Below are 23174 nucleotides of genomic sequence, written 5' to 3' on the forward strand. Positions count from 1 at the left end.
TTTTTTTAGATTTTTTTCCCGATTGTATTGCAAGTTAAGCGAAGCTTCGCTTCTCTGTTTTCTTTTCTCTATAGAGTTGAGTTGTCGACGATTTCAATTAGCTTTCTCCACTTGTTACCTGTTAATTCCTCTCTGTAAATTGTTCCTCTTTTGCAAGCAATTTAAGGAGAATTCGTGCGCGCGTTGAATTAGTTCCGCTTGGAAGTCATTGCTATGAATAATTAATTGCTTTGTTCCGGCTTTCGAAGCCAATTTAGAAAAATCAGTGAGTGCAAAGTTCCCCGTCTCAATAACTCTTTTTCCTCCCCACCCCACCTCTCATGAACATCATTTTTATGGAGTAATGAGTGGTTTTACAACGTTTTTATGAAAAGTTAATATATTTTTCCTGGCATAATTAGTCTGCATCCTAATAAATGAAAGCAGAGCGAATCTTAGAGCAGAAGAACAGACTGAATTTTAACTATACAGGTTAATCGATAAAAACAAGAATTACAATCTTAAATACCTCCAATGAAATGAAAAATTTATTCATGAAATTCACAGTAAAGAGAAAAACTTTTTGAAATTTTCTGAATTGGGTAAAAATTCGTTTTTGAAAATCCAAAAAACGTCCTCAGTGTTGAGAAAAACCAATTTGAGAAAACCCGTTTTAAAATTTCTTCAGTGCCGAATAAAAAGTTTTTAAAACCGTTTTTACACTAGCAAGCTTACGAGCGTTAGTGTATTAGTACGAGCCTTCTTTTTTCGAAACTAACTAGCAAATAAAAGAGTTCATTAATATGGAAATTTTAATGTAGGATTGGAAATTGCATAGTATGTGTTATCTGCTTTATTTGTGGCTAGTGATTGTGATTAAGTAAGCGTCCGTGGGCTGAGTGGTTAGTGTGTGAGACTCATTATATGTAGGTCGCAGGTTCTAATCCGAGACGTAACTGAATTTTTTACGAGGCTTATTTCTAATGTTCTCATTGAATTTTATAGAGCTGCTTTTTGTCGTGTTCTCGTTCGTATGTGCGAAGCGCATCTGTGTAAAAAATTTCCAAAAACGTCTTCAGTGTTGAGAAAAACCGTTTTGAGAAAATAGGTTTTGAAATTTCTTCGGTGCTGAGAAAACCGTTTTAAAATACCATTTTAAAAAATTTCCAAAAAACCTTAATATGGGGCTGATAATATGGGGCGATAAACTTGTTTTCAAGCCATAAAAGATTAGTTTTCTTCTAGTAATCTGAAAAAATCTGGATTCGAACATGCGCCATTTGCTATTACTGTCGAAGTTGTAGGCCTCCGTTTAAATCCTCTCGTCACACCATGAATGCAATACGACTGTTTGAAAATTTTGTTTTTTGTTTTTATTATTGTGGTCAAAATGTTCTATGCTACTTGCACAGAAACCGTCTACTATGGCTCATTTACGCAGTTCATACAATAAGTCAAATAATTAGTTTTAAAAAAAGCTTAAGCGAATTGATTTCAATATCTTTTCAAGTCTTTGCTGGGTGCTATCTCATGCGTTTCGGTATGACAGGCTATGACATTTAATTTACTACGCAAACTAGCAGCATACGAGCTATTCAGTGCACTACGGCGAATCGAGACTGTTTTTTTGTTTCATTAGCCCCCCTGTCTAGCTCTGCCTTTTTCCATGGGGGAGAAAGATGCAATCCATTTGCCACAGTCAGTCCTACCTTGAAGGGGCGGATTACACTAGAACCCCTCGAACCTTGACCGAAGCGTGATTCGAACCCACGGCCTTTGTGTTAAAGGCCGCGCGTCTTACCCATTCGGCCTCGGGTAAAACACGCGGCCGAGTGGGTCCGCTGGAGATTGTCCCCTAATTGCATTTTTCGGCTATTGTCTGAGTGGAAGAGGTCGACTCACCCTCAAGCAACGAGAAAGAATAACAGTGGACCTCCATTTTTTGCGCCTTCTATTTGCTAATGGAAGGCACCAATGAGTTCAGGTCTACATCACATCCCAACAATTTTGTAGACTTAAAAAGATTTTGAGGATACATTTTCTGGAAAACTGCGCAGATTAATCACTTTTGTGAACATTTCAGGTGTGATGGGCAAAGATGGCCAGCCACACAACAACAATAACAACAATGTAGTGGGAATAGGAGCAAGTCGGAAGCAATGGCATTTGAACAATCTAGGCGGTAGAGACAACAACCCCAACGCACCAGATGCCAATGAGGCAATTGATGATGTAACAAGTGACGTCATACTACTCGAATGTGAGAAAAGACTGGACTGTCTAGTGGTTCAGATCGAACATGTACTGTGCCGGTTGTTATCACACCCCCACTTGACAGCAGGTCGAATCAGTGTTAAAAATGTGGGGGGAGGCAGAGATCCAGACGATGTACCCCTGTGCTATTCGTCGCAAGGGGGTAATGAAAATGTATTTTTTTGCACCAAGTTAATATCCTCGCCAAGAAACGGTTTAAGAGCGGGTTGTTTCTGAATATTCAGCCAATCATAAATGAGTATTTTACTCTTAATACAAATTCAAACTAAGCGTGGGGCGGAAAATGTTTATTTAATTATTTCTTTCTTCTAAAAATCAAAATTATTCACTATTTTGAGAAGTTGATACTTCAAGATCGGGATCATAAGCTTATCTAATTAAAGAGCATTGAATCAAATGAGAAAGAAAAGAATACGCATAATTGACATTGATTAGTATACTTCTATCATGATTAGTATAGTATAGTTTTTTCGGAGTGCAGCCAGTATTTAGACAGCCGCGTATTCATACTCGTCAGTATTTAGACAAATACTGTATGAACCAATCAAAATCGAGAAAAGACATAAATAATCTGAAATAAATAATAATTATTTATTAATTTCTTCTTTGTCTCGATTCTGATTGGTTGAAACAGTATTTGTCTAAATACTGACCAGTCTGAATACGCGGTTGTCTAAATACTGACATGTAACCAGTTTTTTCCAAGTTACTTTCGTGTTTTGTTGCAGAAACTGGTAGTAGCGAAGTACACAGTTCCGCATCAGAAATGGATTGTGATGATTATGGTGCAACAACAATTGAGATGAGAGACGACACAGAAGAGGACTATGATGGTGGTGACCAGGAAGAGAAAGAGAAAAACTACAGGTCAGAAAAATACATGTCAGGCAATTATGCCAGAATTACATGAGCATAATTGCTACGCAGCATGCGCATTGTGTGATACGATTTCTAAAAGAAATTATCTTTTGGTACTTACTTTAACAACTATTATTTCAACGACAAAAAACGGAAGGAGTTATTGAGATGTGATCGTTGGTTCGAATCCCAGTAAGCTTGTTTATTTTTGGAAACTGATCTTGTTAACTATTTTCTCTCCTATTGCAATTTGGAGGCCAATTCGTTTCAAGGTTTGGATGAAAATTAAATATAGCCTGTGTTTTTATTAAAGGCCAATTCGTTACTAGGTACCATAAGGGAGGAAATAGTTAACAAGATCCTTGGAAACCATTTTACTTTAAATGTCCTGTTTTAGCTTGCGTGCAAAAAAATGCGAATCGTTGATTAATTGAGTCAAATATCGAAGCTCGAATAAGAGTGAGCTGAAAACAAATGGTTAAAATGAAGGAGTGGGTTTGAAATGATTCAGTGTTCATGCTTTCCTAGACTTTTTATTTTTGTCATTGTTAGCAACTTTGTCTTCATTTAAACCACGTAGTTTTCATTTTTTTTGTTTGTTTTCAATTGCGTTTATTGCCCTTGCGATAAGCAAGCGTATTTCAATCGTTTACTAGACTTTTTCCCGTAAATAGTTTTGTTCACAGGGCTCATCTGGACTCTTGTTGGAACTTAGTTCCATAATGATTTCAATTTTCTTTTGTATCCTGCGCACTTAGCTTGGAGGTCATGATAACGCATGGCACGTCAAAGTTCTTGGGTTCGAGTCTGATAAAGATCTGTTTTTTTTCCAAACGAAAAATTTCTATTTCAAACAAAATTGTTGGCCTAATATTTGTCTGCCGGCTTTGTTGCCAAATAAAAGAATCGTTTCTTTTTAATCTCGAATCCAAACTTGATTTTTTATTGATTGTAATTTTATTGCTAGGTATTGAACTTGCTTGGAACAGCGAAGGGCAGGGTTTTGAGTCAGGCCAGCTGTTTTTGTTATCACAATGAAATTGAAAATAAATCTGGCTCATTCCTGTTCTTGTCTGCTTTAGGCAATCTATAATGAAATTGAAATTAGGTATGGTTTATTCCTGTAATCCTTTTTGATTTTTTATCGTGTTTTTTTATTTTTGTTTTTGCTTTTCAGTTTCGTATTCACAATAAAGTAATTTAAGTATTGTTATGATTACTCTTGCGATAAGCAAGTATTGCAATCGGGTACTTGACTTTTTCCCTTAAATAATTTTAGGCACAGATTTCGGACCTAAAATTGTTACACGTGTTTTACTGGAGAGGTAAATGTAGTGGGTTCATGTTAGGCATGGGACTGGTGTGCCTTTTATGAGTTTCTTTAATAGTATTTTGTGCCGAAATTTTTTGGTTTATTTTCGGCACTTGAGAGTCGGTTTTAGATCCGTCGGATTATTTTCCGAATGATTGTTTTCAATTACTTCTTGTTTTTGTAAGAATGGTTGAAGTGTTACCATATGTCTTGGAATAATCTAAATTAATTTACCAGACCCTTTTTTAATATAAGTAAGAAATATAAACTCTAAAATTAAAGAAAACCAAACAAGCCTGATTTGCCAGCAAATCAGAAATTATTATATTGAAAATTTTTGACATTTTAAATCAAAATTGCTAGACGAGTTCTTCGTTTTGCTATGTCAAGTTGAGTTGCTGTCTAAGTTTTCTAATGCATTTATTGAGTTTCTCCGATTTTGAGTAGTTTCAACAAAATTAAAAACAAGTGAAATTTTTTTCTGTTTTCTTGATCGCTAATGAAAATTTTTTCATGATTTTTTTTAACGTCTAGCTAATTTTGATCGGTTTTCAGGCGTTGATCTGTTTTCAAGTGTTGTTCATTGTAGTTTATGAAATCATATTTTTCAGCTGAACTTGTGTCCTCTCAAAGATTTTCGGCTTTGTTTCCTCTTCGTGAGTTTTGTTCCGTTGCTAAATTAATACTAAATTTCTGACATGTTAGCCTAGAATGAAATGCTATCGAGACATACGAAACGTTGGTTTTTGGTAGAAATATTTTTTTTCAACGTTTTCCATTTTTTCGATTTATGTTTTTTATGTGCGTGTTCAATCGCAAGTGGTGCGAAGCTCAGCTTCGCCTCTGTGTATAAATGATTTCATCTTATGATTTTATCTGACTACAAAACTTGAAATTGCTCAGCAAATTCCCTTTTCGGTAAATGATTTCTTCGCCTGTGCTTTTGGCAATTTTTTTTATTGGAAAGTGTGTTGGAGAATAGATGGAAACATATGCGCAGGGGCGGATCTAGGGTTTTCTCGAGGGGGGGGGGCGGATTTTCAAAAAATTTTCGAAAATTTTGTCGACCTTTTATTTTTTTAGGTCGACCGAATTCATTTTCTCGAGCTCTCCCTAAGCACAGTTTAGTCCCTGTATTGGCCAAATTTTCAGCGCCGCAGGCAAAATTTTGAAAAAAGTCCCAAAAAGGCGTTTTTAGGCACTTTTTGGAAAACTTTGACCAAAAAATTGCGTTTTTTCAGCGCGTGCTCCCCCCTCAAAGTTAGAATATGTTGGCAAAAAATGGATTTCTTAAAAAGTACCAAAGGGGGACCCTTTGGGTCGGCAGGAGGTCGAATCCCTGAGGAAAGCGGCGTTCAAACCCCACCCCCCCTATTTTTAAAATCATCCCTTAATAATAGCCTCGTTTTGAATTGATTTTACAAAGCATTCTTCAATAGCAATTAGAGTTTCATTCCGTTCTTTGAGTAAAATTTCCTGTCAACGTGAACAGGTTAACAAATTCTTGCATGCAAAACGCGGCGTGAACAATTTTTGCACAGTTTTATTTAGTAATTTTACGAGGGGGTTAGAAACTGGAAAAACTTTTCAATTAGTCTCTGCTACTTTCCAGCAAGTGGCGGCTATATTTAGACAACAACTATACGGTGTTTCCATTGATATTATGAAACAAAAAGTGTTTTTAATGTGTCAATTAATCCACACCGCATTTTTAATGAAAATTTAACACCGTCAGCAAAATATAAACCATTGCAGGTCTAAGGGAACCATTTAAAAAGAGCAATCGGCTTCTTGGGGTATAACGACCAATAATTCAATAAGGATTATTAAAGAATCTTCAAAGATTTTATTTTCCGTTTGCAGGTTATTTTTGCAGGTTTCCATTTCAGTATGATTTTTTGGCGGAAGTGTCGCAATTGGAGAGATTTTTGAGATTTACCTGATATAATAAATTCGTGCAAGTTTTAAGGATGTTGTTTCCAAAGATTCTTTGTTCCAAAGTTTTTTTAATTTTAGCAATTTTTTTCGGCGTTGATGTGCTCATAAATAGTGTGTAAGGAATGCGTTTATTTCATTGGTTCTTTGCTCTCAGAAAAAGTATTTTTTAAATTTTTTCCCCGAATTTATTTAGTTCATTATGGTTTCATAAGTTGTAATAAATATTTCTCTTCATGCATAGCAATTGATGCGAAGCTCTGCCTAAAAGTTATATTTATGTTACAGTCACAGTACAAGGAATTGCAATTTTTTATCTTCAAACGAGCAGGTGAACAAATGTTTTCTCTTCACGGTTTTGAACAATAAGAACACCTCACTGACCAGTTATAATTGATTGGGCAATTAAGCCTCAAAAACAAAACTTTTGATCGAGCCAGACCTTTTAAATAGTTCCATTGACCATTTTTCAAAAATTCAACCCTGTGTCTCCTGTTTTGTCAAATTGTATTTCAATCCTGCTAGTAGGAGAGATAATGTTAAAAAGTTAGGAAAAGACTAGTTCATATACTCAAGTAAGTTGCAGTTTTTTTTGACATGGATATTAATTTATACTCACTATAGAATTATGTTTATAACATGCAAAATGTCTATTTGTATGTTAACCACCTATTCTGATGTAGCCCTAAGGTCTGCGTGGAGTGCGGTCTGTATTTAGACAACCGCGTATTCATACTCGTCAGTATTTAGACAAATACTGTATGAACCAATCAGAATCGAGATAAGACATAAATAATCCAAAATAAATCATAATTGTTTATTAATTTCTTGCTTGTCTCGATTCTGATTGGTTAAAGCAGTATTTGTCTAAATACTGACGTGTCTGAATACGCGGTTGTCTAAATACTGCTATGTAACCGGTCTGTGTCTTTTCAGGTGGGACGGAGTTGCGAGTGTGGAGATTGCTGAGAGCATAGTGCGGGATAATCTGGAACCCCTTCTCAACGACTTTCTCAACAATAACAGCGAGAATCTCAACCGGCCAAGTCATAACGGCACTTCGTTCAACATCAGTGACCAAGCCTGGAACAAAGACATTCAAGATACAGATCCAAGAGACTCAACACGATTCGGATCCCCGAGAGAATCAGAGTTACGTCCCGGAGACGGAGCAAAGGTTCAAATGCAGTTACAGTTAAAAAGATCAGATGGCACCAGTAATGGTCATATGGAGACCTTTGGTGCAGTAAATGGCACGGAAGACCACAGGATTCAAAGGGAATCGGAGTCTTCAGATTCAAGTGGAGGACGAGGCGGTGGAGGTCTAAGAGTGTGGCAGTTGTTGGCTAAGATCCAGCACTGGGCTGAAAATTGCCCTTTTTCGCCAGTCAGACTAGCGCTTTCTATTTTCCTCCAATCTTTCCAGCAGGTATGTGCAAATTTGAGTATCATCAGACCCCATTATTTTTTATCTTGATTCATGGTAGTTTTATTTTGAACATTTTCAATTAAAAAAGATAAAGCAAAATATCAAGAGCAGATTTATTCATGTATTTGGTAATGACTCATTACCTAGCTTGATTTGTTGTTTGGGCTTGATTGTGTGTGTTCGTGTCGATTTGTTGGAGTTGTTATTTTAGAGTGGAAAGCTGCCTTTGGACTTCTCGCCTCTGTTGGTTGATCATCTTAAGACCAAATACATTCCAGCGTCTGACGTAAGCGCTCAGTTTGTTTCATTACGTTTCGAAAGTCTAAGTCTCCTAATCGATTACTAGAAATGTTTTTGTTTATAACTTGGTACTTCTGCTAGTTTTGACGACTTCTCAGCAGCTAGTCTTCAACTGATGACATGTTTTTTTTCTTGTAGCTTGCCAGTTCTGTAACAAATTTTAACCGCGTTAGTGTTCCGACCGCGTTAGTGACGGAAAGAACTTCAGATTAGCAAAGGATTTTTCCCGTCCGGTTGTGAATACCTCAAAGAAGGCTAGCATGTTTCATAATAAAGCTTTTTCTGTCTTGATTTGGATTTGTGAAAAAATACCAAAATGTGTGTCAGTTTTGAAAGAAACTGGTCTGAAGTTTTCATTTTTCAGACTAAAGGACACGAAGATTACACATGACACAGAGCTGTCAGTTCCATTTATTGCAATTTCTAAATTAATTTAGCTGCTATTTCCTCTAATTGTTGCATTGCCATTACCTTTACTGAAAAAAAATAAATAAAACAAAACATGGCGAAAAAATGAAAAAAAAAATCTAATTTTATTTCATTGAACAAAGCAACTTGTCTCACAGAGCTGCAGAATCACTTTTAATATTTATCATTCAACAGACATGTTTTGAGCATGTATGCAGTTTGAATAATTCTGTCTATTGGATTTTTTTTGCTTGTAAATTTAACAATTCAGATTTATTACACCGAAGACTTTAGTCAAGGTGTTATGGTATCGTGTAACGGGTTTTTTTTTTAATGTTGTCTGTTGTCAAGTGTCGACAAATAACGTCCACAGTTATCAATTATCATGTGGGCTGGACTATATCGCGCTATGTCACGTGATTGCGTATGTTTGTTTCTTTATTTGTTCATCTTTATTTATTTAATTATCTGTTCTTCTATTTATTTAATTATGTTTAGTTTGCTTATATTTATTCATAATTTATGTATGTACATATTTATTTTTGTTTATTTTTATCACGTGTTTTGTTTATTTTTTTAATTATTCTTTCTTTCATTTAGTTTTGCTTTTATTATTTCTGCGTGTGTATTTATTTAATTTATTTATTTTCATTTATTTATATTATGGGTCTGTTTGTTTGGTTATTTGTTCATATATATTTTTTCATGTCTATTTAATTATTTGTACATTTCACTTTTGCTTTTATTTATTTATTTATTTATTTATTTATGTATTTATTTATGTATTTATTTATTTATTTATGTATTGATTTATTTTTTTATTGCTTATTTATTTATCAGGTGTGTTTTGTTTATTTGTTGATATTTATTTCTATATTTATTTAATTATTCTTTCTTTCATTTAGTTTTGCTTTTATTATTTATGTATGTGTATTTATTTCATTTATTTATTTTCATTTATTCATATTATGGGTCTGTTTGTTTGGTTATTTGTTCATATATTTTTTTTCATGTCTATTTAATTATTTCTACATTTCACTTTTGCTTTTATTTATTTATATATTTATTTATTTATGTATTCATTTATGTATTTATTTATTTATTTATGTATTGATTTATTTTTTTATTGCTTATTTATTTATCAGGTGTGTTTTGTTTATTTGTTGATATTTATTTCTATATTTATTTAATTATTCTTTCTTTCATTTAGTTTTGCTTTTATTATTTATGTATGTGTATTTATTTAATTCATTTACTTTCATTTATTTATATTATGGGTCTGTTTGTTTGGTTATTTGTTCATGAGATATATATTTTTTCATGTTAATTTAATTATTTGTACATTTCAGTTTTGCGTTTATTTATTTATTTATTTATGTATGTATTTATTTATTTATGTATTGATTTATTTTTTTTATATATACGATTTTTAGCTCACGAACTGTTATTTCAGGCCCTTTGTCAATATAGTAAAATTTTGGTGTATACATGTGTTAGTACGATTTTTAGTTCTAGAAGTGTTATTTTATGATCTTCGTTGATATATCAAAAATTTAACCCATACATGTGTTAGTACGATTTTTAGTTCTAGAACTGTTATTTCAGGCTCTTTCTCGATATAGCAAAATTTTGGTGTATACATGTATTAGTACGATTTTTTGTTCTAGAACTGTTATTCTTCAATTATTAGTTGTTCAAGTTGTTTGGTTTTTGCTTCAGTTTCTATGCCTTCGGTGTATTGCGCGTAGCGCCTATGTTATAAATTCATTTTTTTGTTATTTTTTTAAAATTTATTTTGCTCAAAAGGTTTCTGATTAAGATTCAATGAACGTAGCTCAGACTCTTATATAGGTCGTGATGATTTCTTTTGAAATTCACGCTCAAATAAAGTTTTTCTTGGTTTGATTTTTTGGTTTCTTATTAGTTCTGCTAATTTCCTTTGTCAAACGGAAGCCAAACTCCTCTGTCAAACTGCAAAAGAGTAAATTTCACGAAAAACATGATCGACTTCTAGTTTCGAAAGTTGAATTTAATTTTCAGATTTCCCAGCTATTTTAAAATTTACTTATTGATCCAGTTTTCTCAGATTGGATTAAGTTTATCAAGAGGTGTTCTAGAAATTCAAAATCCTTTAAGTGCATCTATTTTTTCTTCGAAATTTGAAAGTTGATACTTTTTCAAAAAAAAACAAGTCAGTATTTTTTTCTGTTTACATGGGTTCCTTGACTCGTTTTCAACTCTCTGTTGGCTATGTTTTCTTTTTTAGTTCATTTCATTTCTTAATGACAATTTCAAGACAATTCGTGACAAACATGAAATTTTCGGGCCTTGTTTTTTAGTGAATGTAATTTTTTCAGCGCGCGGTTTTCGTCTCATTTTTTTTCGACTGGTTTGACATGCTATGTTTGTGTTGTTTCGCAAAAGTTGCGAAGCTCCGCTTCACCTTTGCGATTGAATTTTGAGGCGAGTTGTCGATTCATTCTATGGTTTTTACCATGATCAGTAATTTCGAAAAACACCTTAAGTGACGGTACTTACTATTTTTGAATGTTTTATGCATTTTTGTAGGGCTTAACTTTTGCTGAAAGAAAGCATCCTGTCATCTGAGAGTTTTAAATCTCATTTATTGTATCAATTAAATATCAAAGTGTCAAAGGCGGTATGTGGATTGCTAAATAGAATGCGGTAATCAAAGGGGTTTATTTTGCATTATATTTCACATTTATGAATTGGTTTGCGTTTTTCCTATTTTGCTTTGCTCAAACTTTTGATTTTTTTTTGTTTTGTTGCATCAAACTATTTATAATTGTAACGCATTTACTCTATATCAAAATGCTTTTTTACTATATTGTTTTTTAATCGCAAGTATTGCGAACCGCCGCTTTGCTTCTGTTTTCAAGCTTATTGTTGCTTTTTCATAAACAACAGAACAAGTGTTAGAATTGTGAGATTTCGGCAGCTTTTTTGACCAGATAAATCAAATTTTTTTACACAAGCTTTGAGTTTGCGAGCGTTTGTGTATCAGTACGAACCTTCTTGTTTCTAATCAAACTCGCAAGTAAGAGTGTTCATTAAAAGTGTTCACTTATTTGGTGACATTTTTACTGTAATCACGATCTTTAGCATGGGAGATTTCATAGCATCTGCTCTCTGCTTTTTTGTGGGTAGTGTTTGTGATGTTCAGCGTCCTTGGCTGAGTGGTAAGTGTGTGAGACTCATAATATGTAGGTCACAGATCGAATCCGACACGTTGCCGAATTTTTACTAATCCCAGTTTTATCTCTACTTTTTCTTATTGCAATTTATAGAGCTTCTTTTTGTCGTGCTCGCGCGAGTGTTTGCGAAGCACAGTTTTGCTTCTGTGTCAAGATTTAGTGTAGAGAAATTATGAGCAAAACATACCAGAAAAATGAGGCTAATGTTTTTCAGCCGTTTTTAAAGCAATTTTTCTAAAATGTTTAGATTGATTGCCACAATGGAATGGCAGTGGTTGAAAAAGTATACAGACAACACGTTAGCAGAATGAGACGCAAAAGAAGGGCCAGCAGGAGAAAAGAGGAGGTTGATGGAGGGGGAGATGATTCAGAGGAGAAGAGCCGGACTGAAGAAACATGCCCTCGAAAAGTAGAAGATTCCACTTCGTCGTCTTCATCAACTTCGTCTTCCGAGATCAGTCTGCAGGTTAGAAGGAAACCTTTATAACTAAGTTGCCTTCTCTAATAATCTTCCACCGGAGATGTTTTGCTACATTTTTGCGACTAAGTGTCGGCGTTGATGCTTCTTAGACGTCATTTCAAAAGCAGTTTTGGTGCAATTTTCGTTGAAAACTGAGTTTCGCTGACATACTGCCAAAAAAATTGAATAAACAATGCGAAAATCTTAAATAGGAAATTTATGTCTTTTTAATCTCAAACATTTAATAACAAACTTAAAAAAATCAGAAGAGACTCGTCAAATTGAAATCAGTCCTCAAAGTATCTTGTTTGCTGTGTAGGCAGCTTTGAAGAAGTGACCCATGGTATATTTGAGTAGGAAGGTGAGCGATCCCCTAAAAATGTGAATAACTATCGCTTGTTTGTCACAACTCTTTTTTTCCTACTTCGAGTTAGTTTTCTCTTAATAAATCAGATAAAAATTGTTGTTTTTTGGCATAATAATTTTGTGTCCCTCTGTTTTTGTGTTTTTAAAACCCAGATTTGCTGTTTTTTCCCAAGTTTGAAGCTCATACTTTTCTGAAATTGATTAATATATTGTCGTTGTTGAGCGGTAGTTTTTCATAAACAAGATCCTTGCATCAATAAGGGTACAACGATGCTGTGAAAGAAGCAGTGTTCCGTCCTAAGTAAACTTTCAATGACCTTTTATTTTAATGCTGAACCGTTTTTTTCGATAGTGGAACCAGTTTAAAACTAGTATTTATAATCAATTATATTCTTGATAAAACTATCTCTATAAAATATTTCTTACTAACCAATCATGATCCATAACTAACACTGACAATTATTTATAATGCTGAAACTACTTGTAGTTTCAGCACCAGAACAATTTAAATATAACTTAGAAGACAGTTGTTCTCCTTTGGAATTAGTTCCGGATATCTAACCCGCAAAGAACAGTATACACTAGATCTATTGAGACTAGGAGATATAAGAGTAAGATTAAGATTGGTATTAGACTAAGAAGTTGCACGAACCTATCCGGCCGAAAATAAGATAGCGTGACGAACAGACGGTGTACCGTATCTGAAATTACTCTATGAGTAAGCTACTCCATGCGTAAATAGAGTGGAGTAACGAAATTAAAATGCAAGTATAATATAATAGTCACCTACACCATTTTAAAAAGTTAAATCTGATCACGCTAATCTCTGCTGAGTAGAAAAATAGGCAGACCAGTTTTGTCGACACTAAGAGGTATTTTTTTTGAGGTATCTTTTTATCGAATCCGCGTCATAAGTGATTTATTGAGTGCTAATTATCAGGAAGTATGTGTGCTCTTGATATTTCTTGAGAATAATTGATACAGTCTCGTCGCCTGCTTGCCTGGTTTTCATTCCTAATTGTATAGCTCTTCTTCCCATTTTACATGTAAACTACATGCCTTTGTTTACTGTTGTCTGGAATATACATGTATATTTCTAGTTGGAATGGGGTTTATTTTTTTAAAGTTTTTTTCAATTATGTTTGCGCACAGTTTTTTTGCATGCTTTTGACTATTCGTCCATTTTATCAAATTCTTATTTCATCCTGCTTATTCAAAGAGTCGATTTAAGTCATGCAATGAAGAAATGAAATTTTTTGAGCCTTCATGCGCTGTTAATAAAAAATTTGTCGTCCCGAAAGTCATTGTTCCCACCTCGTCACTGAAAGTGACTTGAAGGAACTATGTTGCGGGGTGTGTTTTTAACTCCATTTTTTGACGGCGTCTCGTTGTAGATCAGATGTGCTATCATAAACACAAGCCCGAATGGTCGTGATTTGGATTCTGAAAAAGTTTTGCGAAAAGTTTTCTTGTGTTGAGAAAAGCCTCTTACGTGTTTCAGACTAGATTACACGGAATTTACTAATGACACGTAGTGCGAGACTGATATTTCAGTTTGTAAATACTATACTTTTAACGTCATCTGAGCTATTATTACTACTCAGTCTTTGAGTCTTTTGCCTTTTTTAAAATTCAGTTCACTTCCTTTGTTAAAGTATCTTTTGATAATTATCTTTCATCCAGTTTTCTTTTACTGGGATAAGAGCAAAATTTAAAGAATTCTTGCAAATCAAAGAGCTTTAAGATAATATATATTTTTTTGAAATTATGGATATGAAAATCGCGTCTCAAGGGTTGTTAAATTGTATTGAACTTGAAACACTCCGACCCAGTTCCGAACTTTTCAATCAGAGTTTTTTTCACTGTTATTTTTTCCAACCATTTTTTGGCTATGTTTGTTTGAATAAATAAAGCACGTAAAAAATACCTTGCCAAGTGAAGCACCTACTTGTTATTTCAGGTGTTCTGACCTTTGGGATATTTCGTGAAGTGTTTTTCTTATGATATATCTGTCACATTTTTAATCTTGAGAACTTTGCGTGCGACTTGCGCTTTAAGAAAAAATTCTGTTTCCTCACAATTTCAACCAGTCTGCTTTCCTGAAATTAATTTAAGTGCGTTTCTCTGTTTAAAAAAATTCGATTTCGCATGTGAGTTTTATGTTGTTAGGGACTTGATTTGAGCCAATTGCTACTTCAGTGCTCCAATTTGCCCTCATTGCCAGATATAAGCAAGTGTAATTGTCTGGTGAGCTTGAACAAGTGTTGGTGACCCGGGTTGGGAGATTTTCATTTGAGACTATAAAATCTGATTCTCCAATTTGACCTGCAAGTTTATCCCCTTTTGGGTATATAAGAGTATCAGAATGCATTGTGTGCGTACCTCATAATTTTTGGCATTTTGAAAATTACTCATTACCTTCTGCATCAGTATAGCGTTCTCATAAGAAAAATCAATTAGGTACCTCCAGTTTTAGCTGGCCGCTAGTTAAGCTATAAAAACTAATTTGTTTTATTTGTGAGAATCTAGAGGAATTATTTTTAAAGCTAAACAAAGCGCTTCATAAAGATCAAAAATCAAAAGTTCAAGCTGCAAAAAGTATGGGATGTATTAGAAATGGAAAAAACTATCTTTGTTTTTGCTGTTTGTTTTCGCTATGCAAATATATGGCTGAAGAAGTTGCCATTGTTTCTTATTGTTTTTCTTATTTTTGTTTATAAGCTTCTTAAGCTTAACTCTTGTTCCGTCTCCACACACACAAAAAAAAGAAGGCAAATAAGGAATAATTGTAGTTTGACTTATTTAAAAGTTACTATTGTCGATCGGATGATTCTTCTGCTTTTTGCACAGCAACTGGGTACACTTATTTTGCTGTTTAATAGGTGGAGAAGTACAGACTTTACGTGGGAACTTTCCGACTGCACGGTCTGCGTGTTCCGAATGTGCACTTTCTGTTGGCCTACCATCCTCAGTACATGAAGGAGTTCCTCTCATTCGAGCACAGTCTGCATTCTCATCCTCACATCTCGCCCTCTAACTTCGACCCTACTCTGGTATCCTACCTCACTTTAATGGTTAGAGTTTCTTCTCAGATGATGTCTACTCTCAATACCTAAATAGTAATAATTATTACGGTTTTTCGATTCGCAGACAATCTATTAAACGATTTCCAGCCTGTCTTAGTATAGTCCGCTTCTCTTATTGCACCAGACACAGAGCTACTTTATCAGGCGGAGCTCTTTTTGCGCCTCGAAGTCGCTTTTCTGTGTCTAGAACCAAAGATGGAAAATCTCAAACCAATCATTAACCTTGAATTTTGTCATTTCTCCAAATCATTTAGAAGTAACTAATTTCACCAAAAATATCAGATTTTAAAAAATTACCCTACTTCATGAAACGAGACGTGGAGGGATTAAACAACGGGACTGTTGTCTACTTTTCAACCTGCTAGTTAGATATTTCATTCTGTGTATTCGAGATTTTATAGAAGAGGAAAAATGTACATTATCATTTTTTTGCATCAAAAAAGAGCGCATTAAATTCTCTTGAATATTTAGTCGACCTTTTTTTAGGTCTGCCAAATTAATTGTTTGAGCTCTCCCAAATCAGTATAAAGACCCTATTTCAACAAAAATTTTTGCGCGCTTGAGCAAATTTCGAAAACAAAACTGGACAAAAAGGCTCTTTTTGGAAAATTCTGACCAAAAAATTGCGTTTTTTGGTGCGCGCTCCCCGCTCAAAATTAGTATATATTGGCGCCCAGGGCGCTTTTAAAAAATTTAGGTCAGTCAGCCGAAAATATAAATATCAAAATATTATAAAGTGGTGTATTAGGTTAATTTGGACAGCCTAAATGATATCAGTTGGTTGAGATGCTATTCGTTCCTCTTCATTGGGTCTGCCTTGTGAATAAGCCCCTAATCACGAAAGTCATCCTCAAAAGCAGTATGCTTGGGTCTCAGTTAGCCATCAGTTCTACAGTTATTTTGGTCCTAAGTCTAGTGTCAAATAATTGTCACTTTCAAATAATTGTATCTTCAAAATAATTACCGACTTAGGAAGGCAAGAGCAGTTTTCAGATTGATAAAATCTTTTTAAAATAGTCCGGAGTTGTTTATTTCTTGTCACTTTTCTCGTTTTTCTAGGCTGCTGCTCGATTTGACTGCTCTTACTTGATCCGCTCGGTGCTCGAATTACTTCCAGAAGACGACCCCTTCGCCCAGTTCGGCTTCTCTCCCCCTTCCTCGTCTGCCGCCTCATCTAGCACTGCCACCACCATGCGGGGGGAGGATTCGTCTGCCGCTGCCATGTCTAAACAGCGCCAGAGAAATATGCTCCTAGATGTGAAGGCTCTGGTCAACCTAAACGCGCTTTTAGCCCACGCACCATGGAAGATAAACGCACATACGATTAAGGTTAGCTTTAGCTTTCAAACACTTGTTTTTTTTTTACTAAGGAAAAAAGTAAGGAAAACGGCAATTGTCTCTATGCAAAAAAAACGTGAAATAAAGAAAATTTATATATAAAAAACGTTTATCGTAATTCGTAGATGTCATATTCGAAGGCATCGAATGAGTTTTTCCGCTTTATTATGGTAAAAGTTTACTAGAATCGGTGATTTTTTAAATTGTTACAAAGTGGCGTGATCACGGCAGCAGTCAGCTTTAGGACATATTTCGTATTCATTTCCAAATGCCTGCTGGAATTCAGATCAAGCATTTGCCAAGGTCAGATAATATTTGCTTCGCTTGGTTTTTTGTGCCCACCATTGAAAATGGGGAGGAAATTTGTATTCGGGTGTGTTTTAATTTTTTTCCCACGCAAAATCAGCTACCACAAATAATCATCGGAATAGGTCGAGTGGTATATCATATCAAATCCATTTCAGCATTGATTCGAACGTCATTCGAAACTTTTCCCTGTGTCGAGAAAAACCGGTTTGAAATTTGGCTCTTTTTCTTTGCCCATCCCCCCTGCAAAATTTTGTTCTTATTGTTCGATTGCTATGAAAATTGACATACGGACTAACTAGGTTATGTATAACTTTTTTCCAACGTAAGTCGCAAATAAAAGTGCTACTATTCGTGGTGCTTATGAATTATAATACCATGGGCTTTGACATTTGATTAGCAATAAATTAGTACAGTTGATGCTTTTTTTAATTCATCAATTGAACCGAAAAAAGTTAATTTAGAAATTTTCTAACTCGTATTTCACGACATTTTTGAAATATATCATTTTTACGCATATTGGTGTAATACATTTTAATTTGTCACTTGCAAAGTCAGTATTGTTGCCTTTAGTTTATTACATCCCAAATTATTACATGCAAAAGTTTTGTGTTTGTGCGTTTTGAAGCTCCTGATTCTGCGAAATTGCAGCTTCGCCTTTGTGTCTAATTCTTATAACTCGAGTAAGACCGTGAAATTTGGTTTTATTCCGGTTACAAAAATCAGTTTCGAAGTTCCTTTGAGCGCTTTCAATTTTTTTTTTTTAATAAACAAGGAAGCCAGTTTATTTTAAAACATAAATCTTCCACAGCACATAGCACTGAATCTTCCGAAATAGTCTTAAAAAACACAATTTTAAAGAGTAATGAACGTAGTGAAGACCCTTTTATAGGTCTTGCTGATTTTTTTTGTTTTTCAGGAAAAGTCTTAAAAGTTTCTAATAACTACAGATGTGCATTCATACATATTGATGCATTTGATGCATTTATGAACGCACTTAATTAAATATGCACTTTTTGAGTTCAATTGAAATTCATCTGCTGAAAGTGACGTAAATAGCACTCTCTAAATGCGAACTTGAAATTATCTATTGATCCAGTTTTCCCTAGTTGGGTTCATGCTATCAAAAATGCGCAAATCATAAATTGTTCTAAAACTTTATAGAGCTTAAGTTGCGTCTATTTTTTTCTTTGAAATTCGAAAATTGAGAAAGAGTTTTTTTATGTTTAATGTTGCGTTCATTACTCTTTTCCAATCTTCGACTGGCTGTGTTTTCAAATTAGTTTCGTTTTTTTTTTCTGTGTAGTGTGATCTGAATGGAAAAACAGGAATTAGGTATATTCGACAGTCGTAGTCAATACAATTCGAAAAAAGAAACTCGAAGTTTTGTATAATTGTCGGAATATTCGTACTATTTGTACAACAACCGGTGATCCTTTTTATTGTTGTGTTTATGTTCGCAATTTTTTCTTGATTATGCTCTCTCATAAGCTGGTCTGTTTATTATTTTTGATGAAAAGGAATGTAAATATGCCTCTATAGTTTTTCTCATATGTATTGGTTTCCAGTTCATTATTTTTGACGACGATAAAGGAAATATGCGTCTGCTGTTTTTTTTTATCGAAATAACCGTTGTTGTTTTGCTTTTTTCTGCATTACAATGATGTTTTTTTTTTATTATAAATATTTGCATCGCATGTGGTGTGAAGCTATGCCTAATACCTGAGAAAAATTAAAGATAGGCTGCGTTGTGTGTATCAGGAAGTGGTGGAGGGAAGTGGGGGTTCGAGACAGTGGCCTCAGGACAAACTGGTCCAGGCAGTCATCATCCTCGCACACTTCCACTCTCTCAGCGGATTCATCCTTGCCACAGGAGTCATGCCTCCTCCCAACCACGACTACTTCAAAGCCTCAAATACCTCCGCTGCCACCTCCACGCAAACAGCACAGAACAGCAGTCATGCAAGGTAGACAGATGGAGTCGTCATTATTTACACAAGTGGATCGTAGTGTAATACTACGCAGCAACTTTTTTTTCCCAACCTAAGTTGAGGCTTATTTCTTTTTTTTTAAAAACTTATTTATAACTGAAAACCAGCACTTAAATAATTTAAGATCGGTTGAAGGCATATTTACTGTCAGAAAACAGTAGTGTTCCAACATAGTAACTTTTGCGATGCTAGCATTCAAACTTATTTCACTTTAAAGAGCTGTTTTTTGTCCTTTTCTCGCTAGTTCTTGCAAAGCGGAGCTTCACATCTGTTTAAAATTATTATAGTAAAATATTTTGGCTATGCGAGAATAATTGGTCACTACTGGGATCGAAACATATCTAAAGGGAGGACAGTCACGCTTGTTACCACAAGACAAACATGCCTTTATGAACAAAGACAATCAAAACTATTCGCTTAGTATCTATTAAGTAATGTATAAGTAATCGCTTAGTATCTATAAAGTAGCGGGTAAGCACCGGGAATCGAGCTCATGCTCCCGGGCTGAGAGTCTAGGATGTTTACCTCTCAGCTATGATCTGTTAGAATTAAATGAAATCAACTATTATTTCATTATTACTGAGAAGCTAAATATTCCGAACGTTTTGCATAAATTGGAAAATATTGTTTTTTGTTTTTTGATTTTTTTCAAAAAATTTTAGGATAGCAAGCAAACCATTTTAATGCAGATTTTTGAAGAGCTTGGTAGCTCTGTACCGAATGGATAATATTTCCAATTTAATACGAAAGACTGGGATCTTCAATAAATTTTTAGTAGCTCGTCTAGTAATAAACTTTTAAAAAACTGGAAGCTCCCAAGATAAGACTCCGAATGTAATTTTTAAATTGTAAATTTAGCAATATGTTTGGTCGTAGATATCTGCTGTGATTTGTGAAGCAATAAAAGAGGCATTGGACATGAACTCTTGTTAATGTTCATCTACTGAGAACTTTGACTGGGTTTTATTTTTACACTAGCATCTGTTCTCTGCTTTATTTGTGGCTAGTGTTTAATCTTCTATCTACTAAGCTTCCGTGGCTGAGTGGTTAGTGTGTGACTCTTAATCTCAAGGTCGCCGATAGAATCTCAGACGTAGCCGAATTTTTGCTAATTCGAGGCTTATTTGTGCTTTTTCTTATTGCGCTTTATAAAGCTGCTTTCTGTCGTGTTCTCGCTAGTGTTTGCCAAGCGAAGCTTCGCCTCTATGTAAAATTTACATTCAAAATGTAGCTCAAGTCAAGTTGTCATTCATAAACAATCAGAAATCATTTAAATTTGAAAAAAAAAACTGAATTGATATATTTTTACAAGCTATCGACAGAACTTGCAAATATTCAAAAGCTGTTGCAGATATGAACTGCTTAGGTTTTTGCAGTTTACATGAATATGGTGTTTTTAAGGTCAAATGAAGTGATTGGAGTTGGCGCTTCGCAGTCTTCAAGTGTCAATAGAGAGAACGGAGTGGGCGAGAACGTTAGTGGGGGTTTGAGTAGTCCAAGTAATACTTGTTCAAGCAGCAACTCTCTCGCAGTGCAGTCGAATTTCGCAGGTCCAAGTTCGCCCAGCAGCAGTGGTGGGGTCACCCCGGTCAGCGGGAGGGCAACTCCGGCACACTTTTTTGTAAGCTAATCTAATATACTTGGTTTGTTTGGAAGAAATTAAACAAAATACCTGCTTTAAGTTTAACGGAAGCATTATGTGGTTTAAAAAAGTTACGATTTGATGAACTTTTTACTTATTTAATTTGCACGTTTTGTTTCGGGAAAGTCGAAATATTTGTTCGCGCTTACTTTATATTTAAGTGGTTTAATTTCAGATTGCCGTGGAACCTCTTTAAATTCATTTGCCAAATGTAAGGCAAATTACGTTTCGATAAACAAAAGGCAAACTGGATTTTGTTTAAGTTTTTAAAGTGGATTTTAGTTGAGTAAGCAAAAAATAATTGAATCAGATTTGCTCAAACTTGTATAGTTACACACGCGCGAGTTAGTGAGCGTGCTGTTTTTTTACGAAACAGCTGGAAGTTCAAATTGTTTGAAATAAGAGTCGACCTATTTTCCAATAGTCTAAAGAAGTGGAACCAGTTCTAAACTAGCATGCTAACATAGACACTTATTTGTAAGTGCTGAAACTACTTGTAGTTTCAGCACCAGAACAATTTGAATAAATCTTAGACTACAGTTGTTCTCCTTCTGTATAAACTCCAAGAACTAACTCGCAAAGACCAGTATACACTAGATCTATTGAGACTAGGAGATATAAGAGTAAGATTAAGATTGTCATTAGATTAAGAAGGTGCACGAACCTATCCGGCCGAAAAAAAGATAGCGTGACGAACAGACGGTGTACCTTATCTGAAATTACTCTATGAGTACAGTACGTAAAACATAACTCAGAAGAGTATTTACTATTTTAGACTTTTTCGTATTTTAGATCAATCTTTTCGTATTTTAGATTTACATATTTTAGATCAATCGGCAGACATTCAAAATCATCCCAGATTAAATCATACCAGATAAAATTATTCAAAATGAAATATTAATCCCAGACAAAATCAAAAGTTTGACTTTTGATTTTTTTTAAAGTTCAGTTCATTTACTTTGTTAAAGGGGAGGCAATTTCCACTATCGATCAGCCAATGGGTAAAGGTCACGAAAAAGTATAAAGGTTACCGACTTCTAATTCGAAAACGGAATTGAATGATCAGATTTCCGAGCGGAACATTTTTTAAAACTATTTATGCAGTTTTCTGATTGTGTAAATTTTGATAGATAAGTGTCAATCATAAATTGTTCTAGAAATTCAAAGAGCTTTAAGGCCATATATTTTTTCTTGGAAATTCGAAAGTTAAGATTTTAAAAACTAGTCAGTATTTTTTTTCTGTTGACTTGTGGTCATTGACTTTTTCCAACTGTCTGTTGACTATGTTTAATTTGCCATCTGAGGGTCATTTGTTTCTGACTTTGGTTCTGAAGTGCTATTATGAGACGATAGACAGGTATTACTTTACGAACTATACTGGTTACAAAATTTCAATTTTTGGAAAGAGTTTTTGGTTTTTTTTGAAAATTGTTTGCTGTATGTTTTATTTTGGTTTTGTGTCAGTGAACCTAGTGAAGACACTTAATTAGGTCTTGGTGTTTTTCTTCAGCAAAAAGTCCCAAAAATTTTTCCATGCTCAAATTTGATGTTTCGTGGTTTGACTTTTGTTTTCTTTTTAAGTTGAGTTCATTTCTTTTGTTAAAACGAAGGCAAACTCCATTATAGGAGACAAAATTGTTAACTGCGTGATAAACGTGCTCGACTTCTAGTTTCAAAAGTGGATTTTAGTTTTTAGAATTCCCAGTGGAATAGAAAATTTTCCTTTTGATCCAGTTTTCTCAAATTGGGTTAATTTGATCAAAAAAGTGTCAGTCATAATTAGTTTTTGAAATTCGAAGTGCTTTAAGGGCATATATTTTTTCTTTGAATTGTTTTTCTGGACTGCTGATGTTTAGGCGGACAAGGAAGAGGGTGCAGATTTCATAGAGCAGTTGCAGACCATCCCTCATAAGAGTGACTACTCGTCTTTGCATTCTGACTCAGCTCATTCTCACTCCTACCAGAGCATAGTGAGACATCTGAGTAGAACTGACTCTGCTGGCCAACAAGGACGCCATAACCGCAATGACTCAAACAACTCATGTTCCCTTGGAGGAGGAGGAGAAAAAGACTCTGTGACACAGCAGTCGCATGGCCCCAGTCGAGACGCGTCTTTAGAGAAAGTATGTTTGTGTTTTGATAACAGGCACTAAATATCATGGCAATAGCTGTGATCAAGGATGCCTGCGAGGAGAGGTTATCAAAAAATTTGCGCCTTTTTAATCGACTAAGTTGATCGACCGAACAATCCACTTAAAATGAGAAAATATTGGCC

At 34.6% G+C, this 23174-nt stretch overlaps 1 protein-coding gene across 1 annotated transcript in view; it reads left to right on the forward strand.

The window, feature by feature from the left end:
- LOC134843531 (uncharacterized) overlaps nucleotides 1-23174 on the forward strand; it is a 52002-nt gene that overhangs the window by 23045 nt on the left and 5783 nt on the right. The window contains exons 2-11 of the mRNA XM_063859637.1: nucleotides 2063-2395; nucleotides 2982-3120; nucleotides 7295-7787; nucleotides 7999-8073; nucleotides 11958-12176; nucleotides 15419-15610; nucleotides 16682-16951; nucleotides 19028-19233; nucleotides 20659-20878; nucleotides 22756-23022. Coding sequence (XP_063715707.1) covers nucleotides 2063-2395; nucleotides 2982-3120; nucleotides 7295-7787; nucleotides 7999-8073; nucleotides 11958-12176; nucleotides 15419-15610; nucleotides 16682-16951; nucleotides 19028-19233; nucleotides 20659-20878; nucleotides 22756-23022 — 2414 coding nt within the window. The remainder of the gene's footprint in view (nucleotides 1-2062; nucleotides 2396-2981; nucleotides 3121-7294; nucleotides 7788-7998; nucleotides 8074-11957; nucleotides 12177-15418; nucleotides 15611-16681; nucleotides 16952-19027; nucleotides 19234-20658; nucleotides 20879-22755; nucleotides 23023-23174) is intronic.

Source organism: Symsagittifera roscoffensis, chromosome 4 (genome assembly GCF_963678635.1).
Source record: "Symsagittifera roscoffensis chromosome 4, txSymRosc1.1, whole genome shotgun sequence".
NCBI classification, from domain to species: Eukaryota; Metazoa; Xenacoelomorpha; order Acoela; family Convolutidae; genus Symsagittifera; species Symsagittifera roscoffensis.